Source organism: Myxine glutinosa, chromosome 2 (genome assembly GCF_964187855.1).
Source record: "Myxine glutinosa chromosome 2, kmMyxGlut1.1, whole genome shotgun sequence".
Lineage (NCBI taxonomy): Eukaryota > Metazoa > Chordata > Myxini > Myxiniformes > Myxinidae > Myxine > Myxine glutinosa.
In genome coordinates, this window is record NC_136262.1 from 176,708,967 (window position 1) to 176,732,059 (window position 23,093).

The 23,093-nt window shown below is 48.2% G+C and overlaps 1 protein-coding gene across 1 annotated transcript in view; it reads left to right on the top strand.

Moving 5' to 3' along the window:
- Positions 1-23,093, top strand: part of LOC137415529 (E3 ubiquitin-protein ligase DCST1-like) — a 147,792-nt gene that overhangs the window by 98,399 nt on the left and 26,300 nt on the right. Inside the window, exons 13-14 of the mRNA XM_078772676.1 lie at positions 11,168-11,267; positions 16,019-16,114. Coding sequence (XP_078628802.1) covers positions 11,168-11,267; positions 16,019-16,114 — 196 coding nt within the window. The remainder of the gene's footprint in view (positions 1-11,167; positions 11,268-16,018; positions 16,115-23,093) is intronic.

Below are 23,093 nucleotides of genomic sequence, written 5' to 3' on the forward strand. Positions count from 1 at the left end.
CCTTCTTGTATACGTGAGTTTGTTTTGTTTGTTCTGTCCCTGGGTATTTAATTAAGTCTGTAGGTAAGCTAAAATTTGCACTGTGTCACCTGCGTCTTATGTGTTGTAAATAAACCTTGATTGCTCCTTTTTGCTTGTGTGTGTAAATAGTAAATAAATTCAGTAGTATTTCCAACCTTTTTGTCTTCTTCTTCTTCTTCACATCCGTGTCGCCTTTGTCTTTTCCCTATTGACTAGCTGTAGCGCGATTCGGCCAACGTCTGGGTGAATCGGGTGAGTCGGGGATCCTGTTAGGTCGCGGTAATACACCACCGCTCGGTCATCATAACATCTAAACCGCGATCTGTAACAATATTATGAAAAGATCTGGATATTGGGCCATCTCAGATTCAGAGATTTGATTTTTGCAAGATTTGCAGATTTTGCAGATTTGCAAGCTGAGATTGCAACGCCAGGGACGGCCGACTCCTTCCTGCGAGCTGCCCACGTCACCCGCACAAGAAGAGCTCATCAAATCACTGCAGCGGCACTGCACATCCTGCAACACCGTGCGTATGAACGCCACTGTATGACATATGCTGATGATGCAGAAGACCTGCCTGAGTTCGAAGACTGTGTCACCAGAGAGGAGAAGACATTCCCAACTTTCAGTACTGGGCAACTGTGCTGGAACTAGAGATGTTGGTACTGGTCTACGTGCGTTCTCTGCGGCAGGCTTCATTCACGATGTACCTTGATGCCCTGACGGAACTGGTCCCATGGTTCCATGCCTTAGCCCACACACACTATGCCAGGTGGGTCCCTGTTCACCTGAGGGACATGGTTGCACTCCCAATGAAGCACCCAGATGAAGCCAGAGAATTCAGGGCTGGCAACTTCACTGTACAGAAGACGAAGAAGGTGTTCTCTTTGATCCCAATCGAATCGAAATCTTGCAAAAATCAAATCTCTGAATCTGAGATGGCCCAACATCCAGATCTTTTCATAATATTGTTGCGGACGCGGTTAAGATGTTATTTTGACCGAGCGGTGGTGTATTACCGCGACCGAACAGTTATTCCCCGACTCTAACACCCGATTTACCCCAAACTTTGGCTGGATCGCGCCACCGCTATTCAATCGGGAAAACTCTAAAGCGACCGAATACAAAGAGGAAAAAGGAATAAGACGAGAAGACGTACAGAAGAGTAATTGGATTTATTATTTACACATATAATCAAGAAGAAAGCAGTCACGTTTATTTACAGACGAGATTAGATACACAGTGCAACGCTAGCTTACCTACAGTCTTAATTAACCTAGGGACAGAACAAACAAAAGACAGACTCACGCGGGGAATGCTGACAGGAATCGCAGGAGGTGGATCGCTGGAGGTGAACACTTGGTGGAGCCAACGCGGAGCTTGGTGGAGCTGAACGCTTGGTGGAGCCTTGGTGGAGGTGAACGCTTGGTGGAGCCAACGCGGAGCTTGGTGGAGCCTTGGTGGAGGTGAACGCTTGGTGGAGCCAACGCGGCTGGTGGGGGGTTGGTGTGACGGGTTCTCTCTCCTTCCCTCACAAGCTTCAGGACTCTTTCTCTCTTTTTCTTAGTCCCACCCAGTCCAACAACTTCCTCTCTTGCTTTGTCCAACTCAAGGCCTTCCTGTCTTCTGATCTCCTCCCTCCTCGACTCTGTAAAAGCTCATCTGGCTTGGACACGCCCTGCCTGCGGGTTATATAGGCCCCGCCCCTCAACCTTCGCGAACCTCCTCGATGTTTCTCTCCACACCCTCTCCAAGTCCAACCCCTTGTTCGTGGTTGGTTGAGTGGGGCTGACTCACTCCTCCCCTATATGACGAGGTGGGGACCCGCCTTTCTTCCCCAACCCTGCCTCGTGGTCAATGGCGGATGAAGGGAAAACCGCCCAACATGCAGTTGGCAATGCGAATTGCAATTGACGAAAAGGGGGGAATGGAAGTGTTGGGAGTGGGAATGAAGGGAATCTATCTCTTTCACTGGTGCAATGGAGTATTTCAATTAATGGGAGACACAGCCTTACCCTAAAACACATAATAAGATATAACTATTGAACAGGGGTATTCTATGATTGGCTGTGGTGTGGATGCTTTATGGACTAATTATGGAATGCCCTTTGACCTTTACACAGCTCCGGAGGCAGGAGGCGCAGAATAAACAATAATAATAATTCACACAATCAAAAAAATATACAGTCCGCATATCCGCAACACTGCACCCTCCTCCTCTTAGGCACGGCCCGGGCCTACAACTTTTATTTAGTGTGACACGTAGGTGTAGTTCCCTCTACTTTTAACCTGACCCTGAGTGCGACAGTTTTAAAACATAAATAAATGTGTCCCGCTGCTCCATTGCACCCTGCCTAACAGACTTACGCCCACAGTTAACCGAATTGCGGAATGGTCTTCAAACTATACACTGATGGTGGGGAGCATTATTTACAATGACGCTATTTTTATTTACAAAACTAACCCAGGACCTGTAATTGTTCTTTCTGGGGGGTTGACAGTCTGCTCTGCATCAATGCACCATTAAAGCACCCAAAAACGCACCAATACACACCCAAGCACCAATCGGTGCAGTCACCATTGTTCAAGAAAATAAAACCAACAACCCCTCACCCTGCAGGTGATCTCTTGCTCTTCGGCTCCCTCCGCTGGTTATTATTATTTGTTCTTCCAGATGTTGTCATTCTTTCATTTTCTTACTGGCGGCCTATTTGCAATAAAGTGTGCCCAACGTGTCCATTTTATTTTATTTATGGCCCACAGGGCCGACTACGTGTGGTTCACCTGTGGGGCATCGGTGCCCTGTGGCCCAGGTCCGCCAGCAAGATTTCGGGCCCTCATGGCCGGTTCCAGCAGAGGGGCCATGCCCCAACCCATGGGGTCCATCAGTGGTGCTCGGCCACAGGCATGTGGTCCATAATGTGGTGCATCGATGCAGACAGCTGGTTCTGAGAGTGCCGGGCGCACAATGGCCGACTCACGCACGCTCCCCTCGGCGCCCAATGGCGCACAGGTCATGTGGGAGACAAAAGAGACAAATGAGCGAGGGGTAAGGTCACAAGGGTACACATCAATAAGGCAATGCAAGGCGAAATGCGTACGGAGAGCGAAGTGAGAAAGCTCGTCCCTACCGTACGTCACCCCCCTGTCACCTACACTACCCTTGCCCTTACCCCATATGTACAAAATCTACACATTACCAATCCGTCGCTACTGTCACGTCTCCCCATATTTCCTCTATACCAAATTCGTCACCACAATCCCTCTAACCAAAATTTGCCATCACCCAATTCATCATCAATCCTCATAAGGAGGAAGAGATGGAACATCAAGCACAATGTCACACCCACGTCATGATGCGTCTCACAATCCAAAACATTTGCATCAAAAATAATTAAACATGGCATGGTGTGGAGTACCTGTCACCTCAGGTGAGTGGATGCAGATGGTGCGAGGAGATCCTTCTTCCTAACTATCCTCTAAATGACTTTAACACACTTTACACTACCCGGGGTCTTTCCCTGCCAATCCATTGGCCACTTACACTATGGTTTCTAAAAACCAATTCCCATTGACCAAACTGTGGTGCTTCTCAATTTGGGGTCTCACTCCCCCGATTCATCTCCCGGTGCCTCGCACAATTTCTGGGCTGTGACGTGTAGCTCTCCCAGCAGGTCTACCCACCTGCACACCTCCACCACTGTAGTTGCCACTCGAGCTTACCTGCTCCTCACCCTAACCTATCTAACTGGGGAAGGCCCCTCCTGGCTCTGTCACCCCTTGGTGCCCTCTGGCACTGGGCTGCTCGGGTCCGTCCTCCGGATCCTCAGGCCCCATCCACAACTACCGGCTCCCAGAGCCCACCTGCGGCCTCACCTGGCCGACATCCTCACAGTGGTGGAGTGCCCAAACCAACTACACACACTAACAGGCTACACGCCCAGCCATTCCCACAACACTAATGCACCCATCCAAACATCATTCTTCCACTCGCACCACAGATGCCAATATCCAACCACAATTTACCTATACCCTCTACCTAACACTTACACTACCTGCCCCTGGTATCCGTGATGGGGGTCCACTCTTCCCCCATTCACACCTTCGCACCATCCACTCCACTCCATAGTTTCCATCCTACTCACTCCATGACCATCCATTCCAATACTCCATATATTCCACACTACCATTTATTCCATACACCTGTTCTCATACCTGTTGTTGCACACCTGTGCACTCACACCTGGTGCCACCTGCACCCTCCTTTCTTCCTGGACCATTTGGTCAACACAACACGCAATCACCACTGCTCCCTCATACACTGCTCCATACACCTGTTCAGTTGCACACCTGTGCAATCACACCTGTTCAATCCTCAAACACACGGCATCATCTCATCTACCTACTCCCCTCTGAAACTTGCGCTTCCCAGTCATCCCTTTAAACTATTGCGCTCCCTCGTCATTATAATCCACACCAATCTACCTGCGTCCCCACTACAGGTATCCTTGTCACTACCTAACCTTAACGTCACCTAAGGTCATCTTCGCTAGATCCCTACACACAATATCCTAACCCACCCGGGCTAGTTTTCACTGCCATACACCCCATAAGCTAGTGCTCCTTTGCCCCCCCGCTGTGAGGGATGGCAAGGTTGCCATCCCACCACATCGGGGAGGTCCCACTATAAATTTTGCACACCTAATCCAACAAATCAAAAATTTGCCAATCATCTGCCAATCACTGTACCATTGCCAATCATCACTCTGCCAATCCTTTGCCAATCATTAAATTTTGCCTTTTTCTAATTTTGGGTCCAAAACACTAACCTCATCACCCGTCTACTTATTAGATCCTCTCGGTGCGCCAATTCACGTCTACAGCCCGGCTTCGTACAGCCGAGCAATGAACGCGGGTTCTTTGGTGCCGGCGGCTGGATGCGTCCGGCACTCGGTGCAGGGACGGGGGCTTACCCGTGCCGAGATCCCACGCACCACCTCGGCGCGGAGCCATCCAATTGCCCGATCTCGACCTGCCGGAACGTCTCAATAAAAAGTGGTCGTCATGACGACCCTTCCTATCGGGCTGCCCGCTCCGCCTAGTGGAGCACGGACGCGGCCGTTCCAAGCGAGGCCCAGCGTGGATCGCGTACGGCGGTCCTTTCGAACCCGCCGTGGCTCGGATCCCCGCTGGTTCTCGCGGCACGCGAAGCCCGGCACGCACCGAGGGCCCGATTCGGCTATAAGTCACTCTAACCGCTAACCCGATTACCGTCGATGCCTCACCTGCATGCTTACACGCATACGCTACCCCTTTCTTGCTCATACATCCAGCTATTCCCATGCTCCTCGTCATTGCACCTTCTCTTACACACCTCGGTACACTCATTCCGCTCACAGACTTGGTCACACACCTGACCACCGAACACCTTTGCACGCACTCGTCGCTCGCACACCTCACCAACACACCTCTTCGCGCCCCTCCTCGGTCACCTCCTGTGTGACAATCACAGGTGTGCTCTCACTCGCACAACCAACCACGTGCCTCACTACTAATTCCAGCGTGCATACCCATACACGCTCTACCATTCTAGGTGTGCTTCCTTCCATTCCAGGTGTACATCCTCGCTCACCTGTCACAACCAACTCATGCTCCGTGTCACTCTCACTACTTTCACCTCCACTCTCGGTCGCGCACTCACCCTTACTCTCGACAGCGCACTCTTTCCTCATGCACCTGTCCGTTACACACCTTTCTCGCGCACGCTCTTGCGCACACTCTCCCGTTACACCCTCTGTAACACTCACCACAGGCGTGCATTCCCCCTTACTCTTGACAGCGCACTCTTTCCCCATGCACCTGTCCGTTACACACCTTTCTCGCGCATCCTCTTGCGCACACTCTTTCGTTACTTCCTCCGTAACACTTACCACACCGCGCTTCCATGTACCCCCTCGCACACGCGCTTTGACCAACTCACTCTTGACGGCACACTCACTCCTCGGCGTGCACTTTTTCCTCACACACCCCATGGTCGGACATTCTCGCACACCTTTCTTCGCACACCAGACCTGTCGCACACTTCACCAACGGCCTTTCACGAACACCCGGATCCAAACCAATCCCCAAGCCGACTGAAGCTCCCCTCACATCATGTACATTTCCTCGTATATCGCCACTCACCTTGGCACCTCGTCTCCGCACCTCCTCTGCCACCTGCAAACTCTTTATTTGGTTAGTGAGCAGCACTTCATGAGTTGAGCACCGACCTTGTACATATTCCATTACTTCCTCCTTTATCTCCCTCTTAGTTTCTGTCCGTCCCTTCTTAATTTCACTCACCTCTTCTTCCACTTCCTCTAATTTTTGCTTCACCTCTTTTATTTCCCGGTGCGTCTCCTCAAGTTCGTCCTCTAAGGCTACCGTGACCGTCTCTAGGTGCATCCTCACCTGCCGGTCCTTCGTCTCCATTACCTCTGTCACCTCGTCCAACCTCATTGTCAGTCCCTCACGTACCATCTGACATTGCCTCTGTGTCGCTATCAAGTCATTTTTAATTTCTTTTTGTGTCGCCTTTAACCCTCCTAGTACCGCAGTATTCCTTTGAACCTGCTCCACTAACTCAGTCTGTCCCTCCGTCAGCTGTTCCACCTCCTCCGTCAGATCTTCTATTCCCCCTTGTAACCTCGCCGTATTATTCCTCACCTCTTTCTCTATACGCTTTTCGCCTCGCTTTACCTCCTCGCGTACCCCCGAGACCTCCTCACTTACACCTCGTCGTATCTCCTCTTTCATCTCCTCCCTCTCTTTTGTGGATGCTACCCTCATCTGTCCCAATTCATCCCTCTGAGCCTCCAATTTACTTTCTAACCCGATTTTCACCTCCTCTATCTGGTTCCCCATCTGTTCGATTTCCCGGGCGGATTGCTCCCCTATTTCCCGCAATTTGTCTTCCATCCTATTTTCTAACCCCATTAACCCATTTTTCACCCCCTCTAACTGATTCTCCTGGGCAGCCATTCTATTTTCCACCCCCGTTAACCCATTCTTTACCTCTTTTATCCCGTTGTCTAACCCCTCTAATTTAGCTTCTAGCCGTTCCCCCATTTCTCCCATTTTGCCCCCCATTTCTCCCATTTTGCCCCCCATTTCTCCCATTTTGCCCCCCAATACCCCCAATTGCTCACTCTGAGCCCTCATTTGCTCACTCTGAGCATCCATCCGGTTCCCCATTTGTCCCATTCGTTCACCCTGAGCATCCATTTTTGCTTCTAGCCCCATATTTGCCATTAGTATGGCTGCATTAATCTGCGCCATGAGGTCCCGCACATCAATTCCCGCTATTTGCGCAGCGGGCGTGGCTACCCCGCGCTCGTGCGAGCTGCCACTTTGTGCGTCTGATACCACGTGCGCGAGAGCGCCATTTTGTGCGTCTGATACTCCCTCAACCGCCTCCTCATTGCTTCCCTCCATTTGATCCTGGGTTACTCCTAACCCCTCCTCTAGCTCACCCACCGGCATCCGATCGCCTTGACCAGCCATGGCGCGATTTCAAAATTCGGGTTTTCCTTTACAACAACACAAATTTCCAGCACTTTGTAATTTTGAGCGCGTTAAGCGCGCTTCGGGCCTCGTATCCCACTCCTCGACACCAATTGTTGCGGACGCGGTTAAGATGTTATTTTGACCGAGCGGTGGTGTATTACCGCGACCGAACAGTTATTCCCCGACTCTAACACCCGATTTACCCCAAACTTTGGCTGGATCGCGCCACCGCTATTCAATCGGGAAAACTCTAAAGCGACCGAATACAAAGAGGAAAAAGGAATAAGACGAGAAGACGTACAGAAGAGTAATTGGATTTATTATTTACACATATAATCAAGAAGAAAGCAGTCACGTTTATTTACAGACGAGATTAGATACACAGTGCAACGCTAGCTTACCTACAGTCTTAATTAACCTAGGGACAGAACAAACAAAAGACAGACTCACGCGGGGAATGCTGACAGGAATCGCAGGAGGTGGATCGCTGAAGGTGAACGCTTGGTGGAGCCAACGCGGAGCTTGGTGGAACTGAACGCTTGGTGGAGCCAACGTGGAGCTTGGTGGAGCCTTGGTGGAGGTGAACGCTCGGTGGAACCAACGCGGAGCTTGGTGGAGGTGAACGCTTGGTGGAGCAAACGCGGCTGGTGGGGGGTTGGTGTGACGGGTTCTCTCTCCTTCCCTCACAAGCTTCAGGACTCTTTCTCTCTCTTTCTTAGTCCCACCCAGTCCAACAAATTCCTCTCTTGCTTAGTCCAACTCAAGGCCTTCCTGTCTTCTGATCTCCTCCCTCCTCGACTCTGTAAAAGCTCATCTGCCTTGGACACGCCCTGCCTGCGGGTTATATAGGCCCCGCCCCTCAACCTTCGCGAACCTCCTCGATGTTTCTCTCCACACCCTCTCCAAGTCCAACCCCTTGTTCGTGGTTGGTTCAGTGGGGCTGACTCACTCCTCCCCTCTATGACGAGGTGGGGACCCGCCTTTCTTCCCCAACCCTGCCTCGTGGCCAATGGCAGATGAAGGGAAAACCGCCCAACATGCAGTTGGCAATGCGAATTGCAATTGACGAAAAGGGGGGAATGGAAGTGTTGGGAGTGGGAATGAAGGGAATCTATCTCTTTCACTGGTGCAATGGAGTATTTCAATTAATGGGAGACACAGCCTTACCCTAAAACACATAATAAGATATAACTATTGAACAGGGGTATTCTATGATTGGCTGTGGTGTGGATGCTTTATGGACTAATTATGGGATGCCCTTTGACCTTTACACAGCTCCGGAGGCAGGAGGCGCAGAATAAACAATAATAATAATTCACACAATCAAAAAAATATACAGTCCTCATATCCGCAACAATATGATAGTCTACTAGTGTGCCAAATTTGGTGCTTTCCTCACAAAATGCACAATTGTTATGCTAAGTTGCCCCACTAAAACAGTATCTTACTATAATTCACCAAATGTCCCACAGTGATCGATACACTGTGATCGTGATCATGAATCGTGATCGATAATCGTGTTCACAATCGCTATGTCGAATGTACTCCCGATACGTGTTTCCTTCAGTTGAAATGGGTTAGAATTCTCTTAAGCAGGGACCCGTGTCCTTATAAAAGGTCGTTGTCCGAGGTCACCGAGTCCGATCGGTGCAGCTGTGCAGCGATCGGTGCAGCCGTTTGTGCGGCACCCGGGAAAACAACATCGTCACAATGAAAACATCGTCACATTGAACGTTATGCGAATGTGAATGTCATGCGGGAATCCAAACCTGAGAATGCTGGAGACCAAAGCTTAAATTGGGAAAACTAAATAGCCTATTTTACTCCTGGAGATCCCAGGATTATCCACCCAAAATATCGTTGCGATCGGTTCAGCAGTTTTTACGGTACCTTCGAACGGACAGACAGACAGACAGACAGACAGACAGACGGACGGACATTTGGTGAATTATAGTAATATATGGAGAAGACAAATTAATAATTTTGTCAACAGGTCAAAAGGTTAAAGGTCAATGTCACCTAAAATCAGCAATTTTCATCCAATTGACCTGAAATTTTAAGAATTTGCATATTGGGTCACTGAATTGGTTCACCAATCATAAGCTAGAGGATTTTTTTTTTTTTGATCAAAAGGTCAAAGGTCAAGGTTGTGTAAAATCACCAATTTTCACCTTATTGACCTGAAATGTATAGAATTTGCATATCAGGTCACTGAATTGGTTCACTAATCAAAAGGTAGGAGTTGGTTGTGTTTTTAGATCAAAAGGTCAAAGGTTAAGGCTGTATAAAATCATAAATTAAAAAAAAAACAAAAAACTGTTTTCATTAGTTTTAGCATATGGAATAAAAAGAAGAAGATGTCTGAATACAAACAGACACGGACGGTCTTTGCATTTTCAGATGCTTTATATTTAGGATTCATTTTGAGAAAGTGAGCTGGTCAATCCATTTAGAGAAGTCTCTTCATTGAGGTACTGCTCAACAATCCTACTCTGCGAGGTTGTTTGAATCAATATTACTATCAACATTGTGAATGAAGATCTCATCATTAATTGCTTACCAGTAAAATTTCTGGTATGAAACATGGAGGTTTTTATGAGCATTGAAATAGTGGTCACTTTGGTTGACCCACTAACACAGCCACAGCAGTAAAAAAATTTTATTTGAATTCCTTTTTAAAGGCCATTTTCCCTGCTAGAGCTTTTTAGCCTTGCGGGCCCCATGACAATCATCATGGTTCCCTTTTTGAGGCAATTTTTTTTTATGGCCGGATGCCCTTCCTGACTCAAACCCTTTGGTCGCCTCTTACGACATGCAGAGATAGGGTGTACCTATTCTAAATTCAGGGACACTTTTAATTCATCCTATCAAGCTGGTACTCAATTTTCTGACCTCTGAATGATGACAGGCTCAGTCAACCTCCTTGGCGTTAATTCAGCGAGTGACCGGGATTCGAACTCAGGAACCCAGGATCCAAGCCGGCACCCTAACCGCTAAGCCAACACCAGGCTCACAGCCGCAGCCATAGCAGTCAAACTAGAAATTATTCCTTGTGTGGCGGCTCATTACGATGCCTAAATTGACGGCTCTGGCATCCACAGACGTCGAAACTGAAGCTCGATTCATCTATAAAAAGTATAGGCTTCCATTCACAAACAGTATTGTGGACAAAATCTTGTGTTCAATCTGACATCTTCCTGGAAGACAAACCCAACCGAAGGCAACCTCGGATCATTCCACAAAGCCCACAACTCAAACCTGCTGGCACCTTGTTAAGTCTGTTTCCGGATTATGCTCCCCTTCCATCCCTTCCCTCTCTTTACACAGCAAGACAGCTGAATCCCTCAATTCTGTGTTTGCTTCCAATTATTGTCGCTCCAACCCCTCATTCTTTGGACACACCCAATCCAATTGCACACAACTGCTCCTGGACTCTGTCCTTTTCATCTGAGAATGTGGAGATCTTCGTGTCAACCGTCGGCTTTGTCAAACTTTGTGTTAACTTGTCTTTCCAGGGCTGTGAGATATGCTTAGATATACTTGAAATCCTCTGCTCGAAAAAAAGCAATAATCAAACTTTGTGTCACCTTGTCTTTCCAGGGCTATGAGATATACTTGGAAATTCAACTCCAACATTAAATTTGACAATATCTACATCTCTCGCTACTTCAGCATCATTGACGCAAAGAGAAGACTGCAAGTAATTTATATTTGATGATAAAACAAATAAAGACTGGTGTGCATGATTTAATATACTGTTGTATAATACTGTGTGGCCTGAAAGTTGCTTTACCCCTCCCCAGTAAAGCATTCACCCTTAATCTCTTTTATAATACTAGGGCATGCCCGTACTATATCTATATCTAAAATTATATCCCCCCCCTCTATTTACATGAAATGGTTTGGTCCAAAGCGAACGGCTTGCGAGTGGTGACAATCCCCCCCCTCTATTTACATGCAATGGTTTGGTCCAAAGCGAACGGCTTCCGGAGTTTGGTAAAGAAATCGCCATCGCGTGCACAAACGCGCAGGAAAGCGAATGAATCGCAAATTCGTTTTTATTAGTTGTAAAACATAGTTTAACGCCAACATAGTTTGCAAACGTGAAATAAATGAATACGCTCTCAAATGTGCCATCCGAGGCAGAGTGTGCCCGCCACGTTCGGCACACGCGATCGTTCGCTGCTCTCTGATTGGTTGAATCGTTTTTTGGACATAGCTCGGTAAGTAATTGTCCGATTAATATGAAACCTTGAAAAGGCACATCCTCGGGTCCCCAGCAATATACCTGGCAAGTTAAAAGTATATCGGACCCGTGGTTGTCGAGAAACAGGGGTCACAGACAAACGTACAGACAGACAGAGATTACTGGAATTATAGATAGACTAGGGCATTGCCCGTACGTGGGTGCCTGTTCCTTGCCAATGCCCGTACTATATATATATCTAAAATTATATCCCCCCCCCCCCCCTCTATTTACATGAAATGGTTTGGTCCATTCGCAACGACCACAGAACCCCCCCCTCTATTTACATGCAATGGTTTGGTCCAAAGCGAACGGTTTGGTCCATTCGATGTGATTCGATGATTCGATGTGAATGGTTTGGTCCATTCGCAACGACCACAGAACCCCCCCCCCCCCTCTATTTACATGAATGGTTTGGTCCATTCGCAAAGCCAAAGCGAACGACCACAGAACCCCCCCCTCTATTTACATGAATGGTTTGGTCCATTCGCAAAGCCAAAGCGAACGACCACAGAACCCCCCCCCCCTCTATTTACATGAATGGTTTGGTCCATTCGCAACGGCAAAGCGAACGGCGAACGGCTAAATCGCCATAGCTCGGTAAGTACTTGTCCGATTAATTTCAAACCTTGAAAAGGCACATCCTCGGGTCCCCAGCAATATACCTGGCAAGTTTCAAGTATATCGGACCGGTAGTTGTCGAGAAACAGCGGTCACAGACAAACGTACAGACGTACAGACGTACAGAGATTACTGGAATTATAGATAGATACAGGGTTTTTTTAGTACTTACCATATTGTGCAGTACTTACTGTACTTACCATATTTAATCAGTCATTGTATCTATATGATGAAATGCATGTACATGTATAAACAGTTCTGGGAGCAAGATGTAGATTTCAAACTTTTAAAAAATAAACTAAAAAGTCAGGAACATTTTATCTTGTAAATTTTAATTGTTCCTGGTTGCTCACAGAACTGTTTTGTGTACCACAGGCAGGTTCATGTGTGTTAGTCATTTCCTCTTGGTCAGGATGCATGCAGCATTAGCTGGTGTGGCACTTGTTTCCTGGAACCCACTATAGTGATGAGGTATGATCACGACTTTATGTCTTGTACTGTGTGATCAATGCACTCCGGGGAGGAGTAAACTGATAAAACCCCACATTGAGGAGTAATAGGAGTAGTAGGAGTCGTCCAATTGTATGACCATGCATTCTGACCCTTAGGAGTTAGGATGTGTGTGTTTGATTGGCCATGTACTTCAGCCTTTGGGTTGAGGTACACGTGTATGCTCATGGGACAGTTTTGTTGGACTGTATACTACGGCCGTGGGGTTAAGGTACACATCCTAAACTGTTTATATGTTTAAAAAAAAACATTTTTATATAAAAGGCCTTCCTCATCAGGAGGGCCAACAGGCCTGAAATACGTATTCATGGATGTTCCCTCTCCAGAAAGGGATTGGTCTATCGAATAGATAATTAAATTCTCTACTTGTAATTGGCTGCAGTACAATCCTAGGGCGGTGTATGGGGCTGCAGTTCTGCAAAGCTCATGCCTAATAGGTGGAGGCTATGAAACTTTTTTTTTTATCATAAAAGACATCATCAAGGCTCATGGAAGAGCTAGAACACAGAACAAATCAGGACACAACACAACAAAAGGAACAACAGAAAGAGAAGGGGAAATACCAACAGCAAGGAGAAAATAGACGGAGACGGAAAACAAGGGATGCAGGTAATGATAACGGGTAGAGGAGAATGCAACGGGTGGAAAAGATGGATACAGAAGCAAAATTTGGGGTTGGGGCTGGTTTAATGGGTGTAGAAAAGATCATGGTTTTGGAATGGGGTTGCCCTCTGAGATGCTTAATTTAGGTAGGGTCCAGCATCAAAATCCCACTTTACTTTCCTGGCAAATTAATCACCCCATATAAGGACTGTGCTTCCCAACGCTCCACTGGTATCAAAATGGCCGAGCAATATCGTAAGTGGAAAGGTAGCCAATGGCTAACCATAACAAAATGGTGGGGTGGTGGTTAATGGTGGTTTATGGTGGTTAACCACAAAATGGTGGTTAATAACATAACATAATAACATGCAACTCTGTGTCACTATCCACACATTATGTCGAACCAATAGAAAAAGATGATCGGGCAGTTTGGAAAATGGTTTATAATGTTTAGCAAAAAGACACGTATATACAAGGCCAACAGTGTCACAAAAGAAAGCTCTTACTCCTAGCACAGAAGTCCAGTCTTAGTCAGTCATATAGTCACATGTTCTACACATGGGCACCTAAATCATTCCGGAGAAACGAGATAAGAAAGAGTGATACTGAAAGAAAGAGATTAGTTTGAGGTGTAGGGTCGGCATCTCGCTCACCCGACGCGAGCCAGTGGGCGTACGTTAGTCCCATCGAAAGAGATGTTAAGAGGGAGAAAGAAGAGGATGGTAGAGAATGTAGTGTGCAGTGTAAGGAGAGGAGCAAATGGTGAATGCCTGTAGTGCTTTAGAGGAAAGTGTGAAATGTGAGTCAGTAACCCAGCCCTAAAATGTATGAGGGCTTATTGTTGATGCATTCATTCAAAGTGAATGAATTATATTGAGGGGAAGGAAGAGATATATAGTGTAAATCAGTGTGCTAGGCCAGAAGTGGATTGGAAACTGAAGCTAGAATTAAATTGTAAAGATATATGTGGAAACAAAATAATTTTATTTGAAAATAATTAAATAATACACGATCATGGAACACGGTTATATAAGCTGTTTGAGAAGAGCAGGACTTAAGTGCCCATTGTAGACGGGCCCTTCAGCTAGTACTAGCATATATAATACATGAAATCCTCGTAACAAGAAAGGTAGAAAGTTTGACTAGTACAGTAACTTTGTTGCTTTGACTGACTGTCTGGACAGCTGAGATTGTGGATCTACTGATGCAGAGCAACGACAGTTGTTCAGTTGTGGACCCACGGTTTGGAGAGGTTCTTGGCTGAAAGAGTTTAAACGTCGATTAAGAATAGAGTGCAGCTGATGGTAGTCAGAAAATCAGTCACTCGCTGAAAAATTACTAAAGTTCTTACTTTCGGCAGCCTGGCGTTGGCTTAGCGGTTAGGGTGCCGGCTTGGGATCCTAGGATCCTGGGTTCGAATCCCGGTCGATCGCTGAATTAACACCAGGGGGGTTGACTCGGCCTGTCATCCTTCAGAGGTCGGAAAATTGAGTACCAGGTCACTGGTAATTCCGTGTTTGTCGCAAGAGGCGACTAACAGGGTTGGCGGCAGGAAGGGCATCCGGCCATAAAACATTACTTCAAAAAGGGGACCACGGTGCCCGAAAAAGGCCAACCCCTGCTCTGCGTGGAAAAATGGCCTCTGAAGGTGGTTCTTACTTTAGGCATAAAACTATTTTAGTTGTTGATGTTCATTAAATAATTATAATCCTTGTGAGGAAAAGTATTTAGAGGAACAAGGCCACAGCAGTCGGAATACCACATGCAAAAAAAAACAACCTTTCAGGAATGCCCGACATTACAAACACGAACTAAAATATAGCAGTTTGTGGATCTGTATTTCTGTTCCTTATGGAATCCAAAACGGCTTGGCCGGTCTCCACCAAATTTTGCACTCTTGCTTGGGGTGTCCAGGGTCAGGTCATGTGCCTTAAATAAACCAAAGATTTCCCCTCTCCGTGAATGTGGAGTCACGACATGCGATTTTTCACATGCACACATGAAATATTGTAAGTGGTTGAACCACTGACCCCTGCTGGAGGCGGTGGGTATTGGGGGCGGAGAAACAACACCAATTTTGAAAACAAATGTCCAGGGTCAGGTCATGTGCCTTAAATAAACCAAAGATTTCCCCTCTCCGTGAATGTGGAGTCACGACATGCGATTTTTCACATGCACACATGAAATATTGTAAGTGGTTGAACCACTGACCCCTGCTGGAGGCGGTGGGTATTGGGGGCGGAGAAACAACACCAATTTTGAAAACAAATCCTCACCCCCTCTTCCCACCCCCACCCCCCAAGGGGAGTGGGTATTGACGAGTAAAATGGAAAAGAGATAGAATTGCCAAATATTGGGATATCGCTGCATGATGTGTAGAATGGATCCTTGCGCGAGGAATCGGCGAATCACCAAGCAAAAAGGAAAGTGATCACATGACTAACTGATGGATGTTGTTGTCTTCTTCACAGAAAAAGCGAACATTGCTACCGATGAAACAAGCCGAAGATATGCATTACATCAACCCACTAGGCCTGAAATTGACCAGCAATGAAAAAGCATCCATGGTAAGTTTGTTTGAACTCATGCATGTTGTTTGTCCTGTGAAAATGTGAGTTAGACGAACGTATCTCATAAAGATAAAGTATTATCCTCGGGCAATTACATGGAAGGGGAAAGGGAAGTATTAGGCCGTGAGCTGATAAGCTAAAAATGTAGCCAGAAATGCACTTCCGTTAGAACCTTCTGGGATATGAGTGGAATTGGGCAATTCCTAATGTTACAGACCCGGTGAATACAATGATGCAGTTCCACATTGGGATATTTCATTTCAAAAGTGGAAATAAAAGGGCCAACTTCCGACCAGGCCCTTCCGACCAGGCCCTTCCGATCAGGCCTTTTCGATCAGGCTTCCGATCAGGCCCATCCGATCAGGCCCATCTTTCGAACCTCAAAGACGAGACGATGGTTTCCACACGTGACAAAATTTCACATGTTTACCCCAATGGCAGGTGTTCCCTGATGTTTGAGACTTTCTGAATACAATGTTATGGTCCCCATCTTAATGTAGGGGAAGGTGGGGTTAGTTGGAAGGTGGGGTGAGTTGGAATGTGGGGTTAGTTGGTATTGAAGGAGTCCGGACTCCAGCAGAATACGGACAAAAGGATGGCAATGCACAAACTCGTCCGAGAAGATATTTATTCGTAAAACCAACTCGGGAACACTGTAAAGCCCGTTTATCGGGCTGCATTATAAAGCAAAACCAAAAACCCAAACCCAAACCGAAAGCCACACCTCTCAAGCAAGGCGTGCTTCGGTGGTCACGTGATCCACAGGTGTAGCTCATTATACCGGCACGCTTTGGCGGTCACGTGACCAGCCACTCTGGCACCGGGGATTCCCGCCGGTGACGTCACCGGCTGGAGCAAGGAGATTCTGATGCCGGTCTTGCTTGGGGGACCCATGGGTCACTACACACGCCCCCCCAGAATGGACTTGGTCCGGATGACCCGACCTAAACGACCCCCGGCCGGTCGCGGGGGGGGGGGGGGGGTGGTTGATGGTAGGACGGGGGGGCGGCCGAGGGGCCGGGCAAGGCCTCGGGGAAGGCTGCCGAAGTTTTTTCTCGCGGGCCTCCCGAGGTTGCAGTTCGCGGGTGCAGTGCCGAGAAGGCTCGAGCGGTGCACGCGAAAAGTGGGTGAGCCAACCGAGGGGCTGGTCAAGGCCTCGGGGGAGGCTGCCGTGGTTCCTCGCGGGCCTCCCGAGGATGCAGGGTCGGAGAAGTAGTTGCGGTTGCGGTTGTAGTTGTAGTAGTAGTTGCGCGAGGGTGACGAAGCGGCCGTGCCTTCGGAGGGTCTTGGAGTAGGCTCGCCCCTCTGGTCGTAAGGGAGAAGCCGAGCGCGGTGCGCGAACCTCATAGTCATGGCCGTCGTCGTTTCCGAAACTCCAGCATTTCGAAAATGCGCCCGAAGCCGTGCGGGAGAAGCCGGCGTCACCAGCTTCGGTGGCTTCCCTGGCTAGGGCGTGCTTGCCGTGTCCGTTCGCAGCCCCCGCATCCGTGCGGGGGCAGTCGGGGTTGCGTGTTCAAATTCGGGGTCACCAGTGAAGGAGTCCGGGCTCCAGCATGATACGGACAAAAGGATGGCAAGGCACAAACTCGTCCGAGAAGATATTTATTCGTAAAACCAACTCGGGAACACTGAAAAGCCCGTTTATCGGGCTGCCTTATAAAGCAAAACCAGAAACCCAAACCGAAACCGAAAGCCACGCCTCTCAAGCGGGGCGTGCTTCGGTGGTCACGTGATCCACAGGTGTAGATCATTATACCCGCACGTGCGGCACGCTTTGGCGGTCACGTGACCAGCCACTCTGGCGCCGGGGATCCCCGCCGGTGACGTCACCGGCTGGAGCAAGGAGATTCTGATGCCGGTCTTGCTTGGGGGACCCATGGGTCGCTACATTATGTCGGGTTAGTTGGAATGTGGGGTTAGTTGGAATGTGGGGTTAGTTGGAATGTGGGGTTAGTTGGAATGTGGGGTTAGTTGGAATGTGGGGTTGGTTGGAATGTGGGGTTAGTTGGAATGTGGGGTTAGTTGGAATGTGGGGTTAGTTGGAATGTGGGGTTAGTTGGAATGTGGGGTTAGTTGGAATTTGGGGTTAGTTGGAATGTGGGGTTAGTTGGAATGTGGGGTTAGTTGGAATGTGGGGTTAGCTGGAATGTGTGGTTAGTTGGAATGTGGGGTTAGTTGGAATGTGGGGTTAGCTGGAATGTGGGGTTAGTTGGAATGTGGGGTTAGTTGGAATGTGGGGTTAGCTGAAATGTGGGGTTAGTTGGAAGGTGGGGTTAGTTGGAATGTTGGGTTAGTTGGTATGTGGGGTTAGTTGGAATGTGGGGTTAGTTGGAATGTGGGGTTAGCTGGAATGTGGGGTTAGCTGGAATGTGGGGTTAGTTGGAATGTGGGGTTAGTTGGAATGTGGGGTTAGCTGGAATGTGGGGTTAGTTGGAAGGTGGGGTTAGTTGGAAGGTGGGGTTAGGTGGAATGTGGGGTTAGTTGGAATGTGGGGTTAGTTGGAATGTGGGGTTAGTTGGAATGTGGGGTTAGTTGGAATGTGGGGTTAGGTGGAATGTGGGGTTAGTTGGAATGTGGGGTTAGTTGGAATGTGGGGTTATTTGGAATGTGGGGTTAGCTGGAATGTGGGGTTAGTTGGAATGTGGGGTTAGTTGGAATGTGGGGTTAGTTGGAATGTGGGGTTAGTTGGAATGTGTGGTTAGTTGGAATGTGGGGTTAGTTGGAATGTGGGGTTAGTTGGAATGTGGGGTTAGTTGGAATGTGGGGCTAGTTGGAATGTGGGGTTAGTTGGAATGTGGGGTTAGCTGGAATGTGGGGTTAGTTGGAATGTGGGGTTAGTTGGAATGTGGGGTTAGTTGGAATGTGGGGTTAGTTGGAATGTGGGGTTAGTTGGAATGTGGGGTTAGTTGGAATGTGGGGTTAGTTGGAATGTGGGGTTAGTTGGAATGTGGGGTTAGCTGGAATGTGTGGTTAGTTGGAAGGTGGGGTTAGTTGGAATGTGGGGTTAGTTGGAATGTGGGGTTAGCTGGAATGTGGGGTTAGTTGGAATGTGGGGTTATTTGGAATGTGGGGTTAGTTGGAATGTGGGGTTAGTTGGAATGTGGGGTTAGCTGGAATGTGGGGTTAGTTGGAATGTGGGGTTAGTTGGTATGTGGGGTTAGTTGGAATGTGGGGTTAGTTGGAATGTGGGGTTAGCTGGAATGTGGGGTTAGTTGGAATGTGGGGTTAGTTGGAATGTGGGGTTCGTTGGAATGTGAGGTTAGTTGGAATGTGGGGTTAGCTGGAAGGTGGGGTTAGTTGGAAGGTGGGGTTAGTTGGAATGTGGGGTTAGTTGGAATGTGGGGTTAGTTGGAATGTGGGGTTAGTTGGAATGTGGGGTTAGTTGGAAGGTGGGGTCAGCTGGAATGTGGGGTGAGTTGGAAGATGGGGTTAGTTTCTTATGTTGGGTTAGTTGGAATGTGGGGTTAGTTGGAATGTGGGGTTAGTTGGAAGGTGGGGTTAGGTGGAATGTGGGGTTAGTTGGAAGGTGGGGTTAGTTGGAAGGTGGGGTTAGTTGGAATGTGGGGTTAGTTGGAATGTGGGGTTAGTTGGAATGTGGGGTTAGTTGGAATGTGGGGTTAGTTGGAATGTGGGGTTAGCTGGAATGTGGGGTTAGTTGGAATGTGGGGTTAGTTGGAATGTGGGGTTCGTTGGAATGTGGGGTTAGTTGGAAGGTGGGGTCAGCTGGAATGTGGGGTGAGTTGGAAGGTGGGGTTAGTTTCTTATGTTGGGTTAGTTGGAATGTGGGGTTAGTTGGAATGTTGGGTTAGGTGGAAGGTGGGGTTAGCTGGAATGTGGGGTTCGTTGGAATGTGGGGTTAGTTGGAATGTGGGGTTAGCTGGAATGTGGGGTTAGTTGGAATGTGGGGTTAGTTGGAATGTGGGGTTAGTTGGAATGTGGGGTTAGTTGGAATGTGGGGTTAGTTGGAATGTGGGGTTAGTTGGAATGTGGGGTTAGTTGGAATGTGGGGTTAGTTGGAATGTGGGGTTATTGAAAGGTGGGGTTAGTTGTAATGTGGGGTTAGTTGGAATGTGGGGTTAGTTGGAATGTGGGGTTAGTTGGAATGTGGGGTTAGTTGGAATGTGGGGTTAGCTGGAATGTGTGGTTAGTTGGAAGGTGGGGTTAGTTGGAAGGTGGGTGTTAGTTGGAATGTTGGGTTGAGTTGGAATGTGGGGTTAGCTGGAATGTGGGGTTAGTTGGAATGTGGGGTTAGTTGGAATGTGGGGTTAGTTGGAATGTGGGGTTAGTTGGAATGTGGGGTGAGCTGGAATGTGGGGTTAGTTGGAAGGTGGGGTTAGTTGGAATGTTGGGTTAGTTGGTATGTGGGGTTAGTTGGAATGTGGGGTTAGTTGGAATGTGGGGTTAGCTGGAATGTGGGGTTAGTTGGAATGTGGGGTTAGTTGGAATGTGGGGTTAGTTGAAATGTGGGGTTAGCTGGAATGTGGGGTTAGTTGGAATGTGGGGTTAGTTGGAATGTGGGGTTAGTTGGAATGTGGGGTTAGTTGGAATGTGGGGTTAGTTGGAATGTAGGGTTAGTTGGAATGCGGGGTTAGTTGGAATGCGGGGTTAGTTGGAATGCGGGGTTAGTTGGAATGCGGGGTTAGTTGGTATGCGGGGTTAGTTGGAATGTGGGGTTAGTTGGAATGTGGGGTTAGCTGGAATGTGGGGTAGTTGGAATGTGGGGTTAGTTGGAATGTGGGGGTAGTTGGAATGTGGGGTTAGTTGGAATGTGGGGTTAGCTGGAATGTGGGGTTAGCTGGAATGTGGGGTTAGTTGGAATGTGGGGTTAGTTGGAATGTGGGGTTAGTTGGAATGTGGGGTTAGTTGGAATGTGGGGTTAGTTGGAATGTGGGGTTAGTTGGAATGTGGGGTTAGTTGGAATGTGGGGTTAGTTGGAATGTGGGGTTAGCTGGAATGTGGGGTTAGCTGGAATGTGGGGTTAGCTGGAATGTGGGGTTAGTTGGAATGTGGGGTTAGTTGGAATGTGGGGTTAGTTGGAATGTGGGGTTAGCTGGAATGTGGGGTTAGTTGGAATGTGGGGTTAGTTGGAATGTGGGGTTAGTTGGAATGTGGGGTTAGTTGGAAGGTGGGGTGAGTTGGAAGGTGGGGTTAGTTTCTTATGTTGGGTTCGTTGGAATGTGGGGTTAGTTGGAATGTGGGGTTAGTTGGAAGGTGGGGTTAGCTGGAATGTGGGGTTAGTTGGAAGGTGGGGTTAGTTGGAATGTGGGGTTAGTTGGAATGTGGGGTTAGTTGGAAGGTGGGGTTAGCTGGAATGTGGGGTTAGTTGGAATGTGGGGTTAGTTGGAAGGTGGGGTTAGTTGTAATGTTGGGTTAGTTGGAATGTGGGGTTAGTTGGAATGTGGGGTTAGTTGGAATGTGGGGTTAGTTAGAATGTTGGGTTAGTTGGAATGTGGGGTTAGTTGGAAGGTGGGGTTAGTTGGAATGTTGGGTTAGTTGGAATGTGGGGTTAGTTGGAATGTGGGGTTAGCTGGAAGGTGGGGCTAGTTGGAATGTGGGGTTAGTTGAAACATTGTAGTTTTCAAAGAAACCAAGGATGATGTCTAGATGGTGCTGCCATGCAGTGGCAGCTAATTACGTTACCCCTCCGCCATATTGTTTTCGATACAAAAGGAAAGGAGTTGTTCTGAAGAGAAAGGTATTGTTACGGTCCGCGGTTAAGGATGTTGGTTTGCCGAGCGGATGGCACCGCGACCTAACAGTTTCCCCGATTCACCCGAACGTTGGCCGTATCGCGCCACAGATATTCAATAGGGAAAAGACAAAAGCGACACGGATGTGAAGAAGAAGGAGGAGACGAAAAGGTTGGCAAATACTACTAAATTTATTTACTATTTACAGGCTCAAAATAACCAAGGAGAAGGAAAGATAAGAAAATAATATACAGAAGATATTAGAGACACAGTGAAAATTCCTTATACAAGCTTAATTAAATCCCCAGGGACAAAACAAACAGAACAAACACGTACACGAATGGGGAAATTGCAGGCAGGAATGACAGGAGGTGGGTGGCTGGAGGGGGACGAAGGCACGGAGCTGGCTGGAGCTTGATCCCGCACGGGACGTCGGGCTGGACCTCGACGGCCGCCGATGCCACCGATCCTGTCATGTGCGCGCGGTAACGGGTCGGAGCTGCTTAGTGGAGCCAAGCCAACGCTGCTGGTGGGGGGTCTGGCGTGACGGGTTCTCTCTCCCTCTCTCACTAACTCCAGGACTCTTTCTCTCTTGCTTAGTCCACCTCTTGCTTAGTCCAACCACTCTTTCTCTCTCTTGGTCCAATCACTCCTCACCACCGACAACTCAACGCAACCACTGACCACTCAACGCAACCACTGACCACCACTGACGACCAACCCACCTGCTTCTTGTGCGCGCGCCTTTTATAGCGCCTCCAGCGATTAAGCCGCCGGCCTTCAGGACACGCCCATCGGTGTGCTCACCTCGGCCCTGGTTGGTCACGCGACCCTCTGGCTCCGCCCTTGATGACGACGGGCGGGCACGCTTTTCTTCCCCGACCCGAGCACATGTTCAATGGTGGTTTTGGGGCGAAAACAACCCACAGCTGTAACAAACTGGCAAACTGCCCAGTGCAGTTGGCAATGGAGACTTGGAGGGGATGTAGCTGGAAATTGAGGCTTGGCAATGGAAGTTTTGGGAGTGGGAATGGGGAATGAAGGGAATCTATCTATTTCACTTGGTGCAATGGAGTGTCATTTTAATGGAAGACAAAGCCTTAACCTAATACACAGAATAAGGAAATAAACTACTGAACAGGGATATTATAGTGTCCTTCAATGTATGCTTTATGGAATTAACTACCGGGACGCCCTTTGACCTTTATACACACTGGAGCAAGGAGGGCTCAGACTAAACAATAATTCATAACAATTTACAATACAAAACAACACAATGAAAAAAA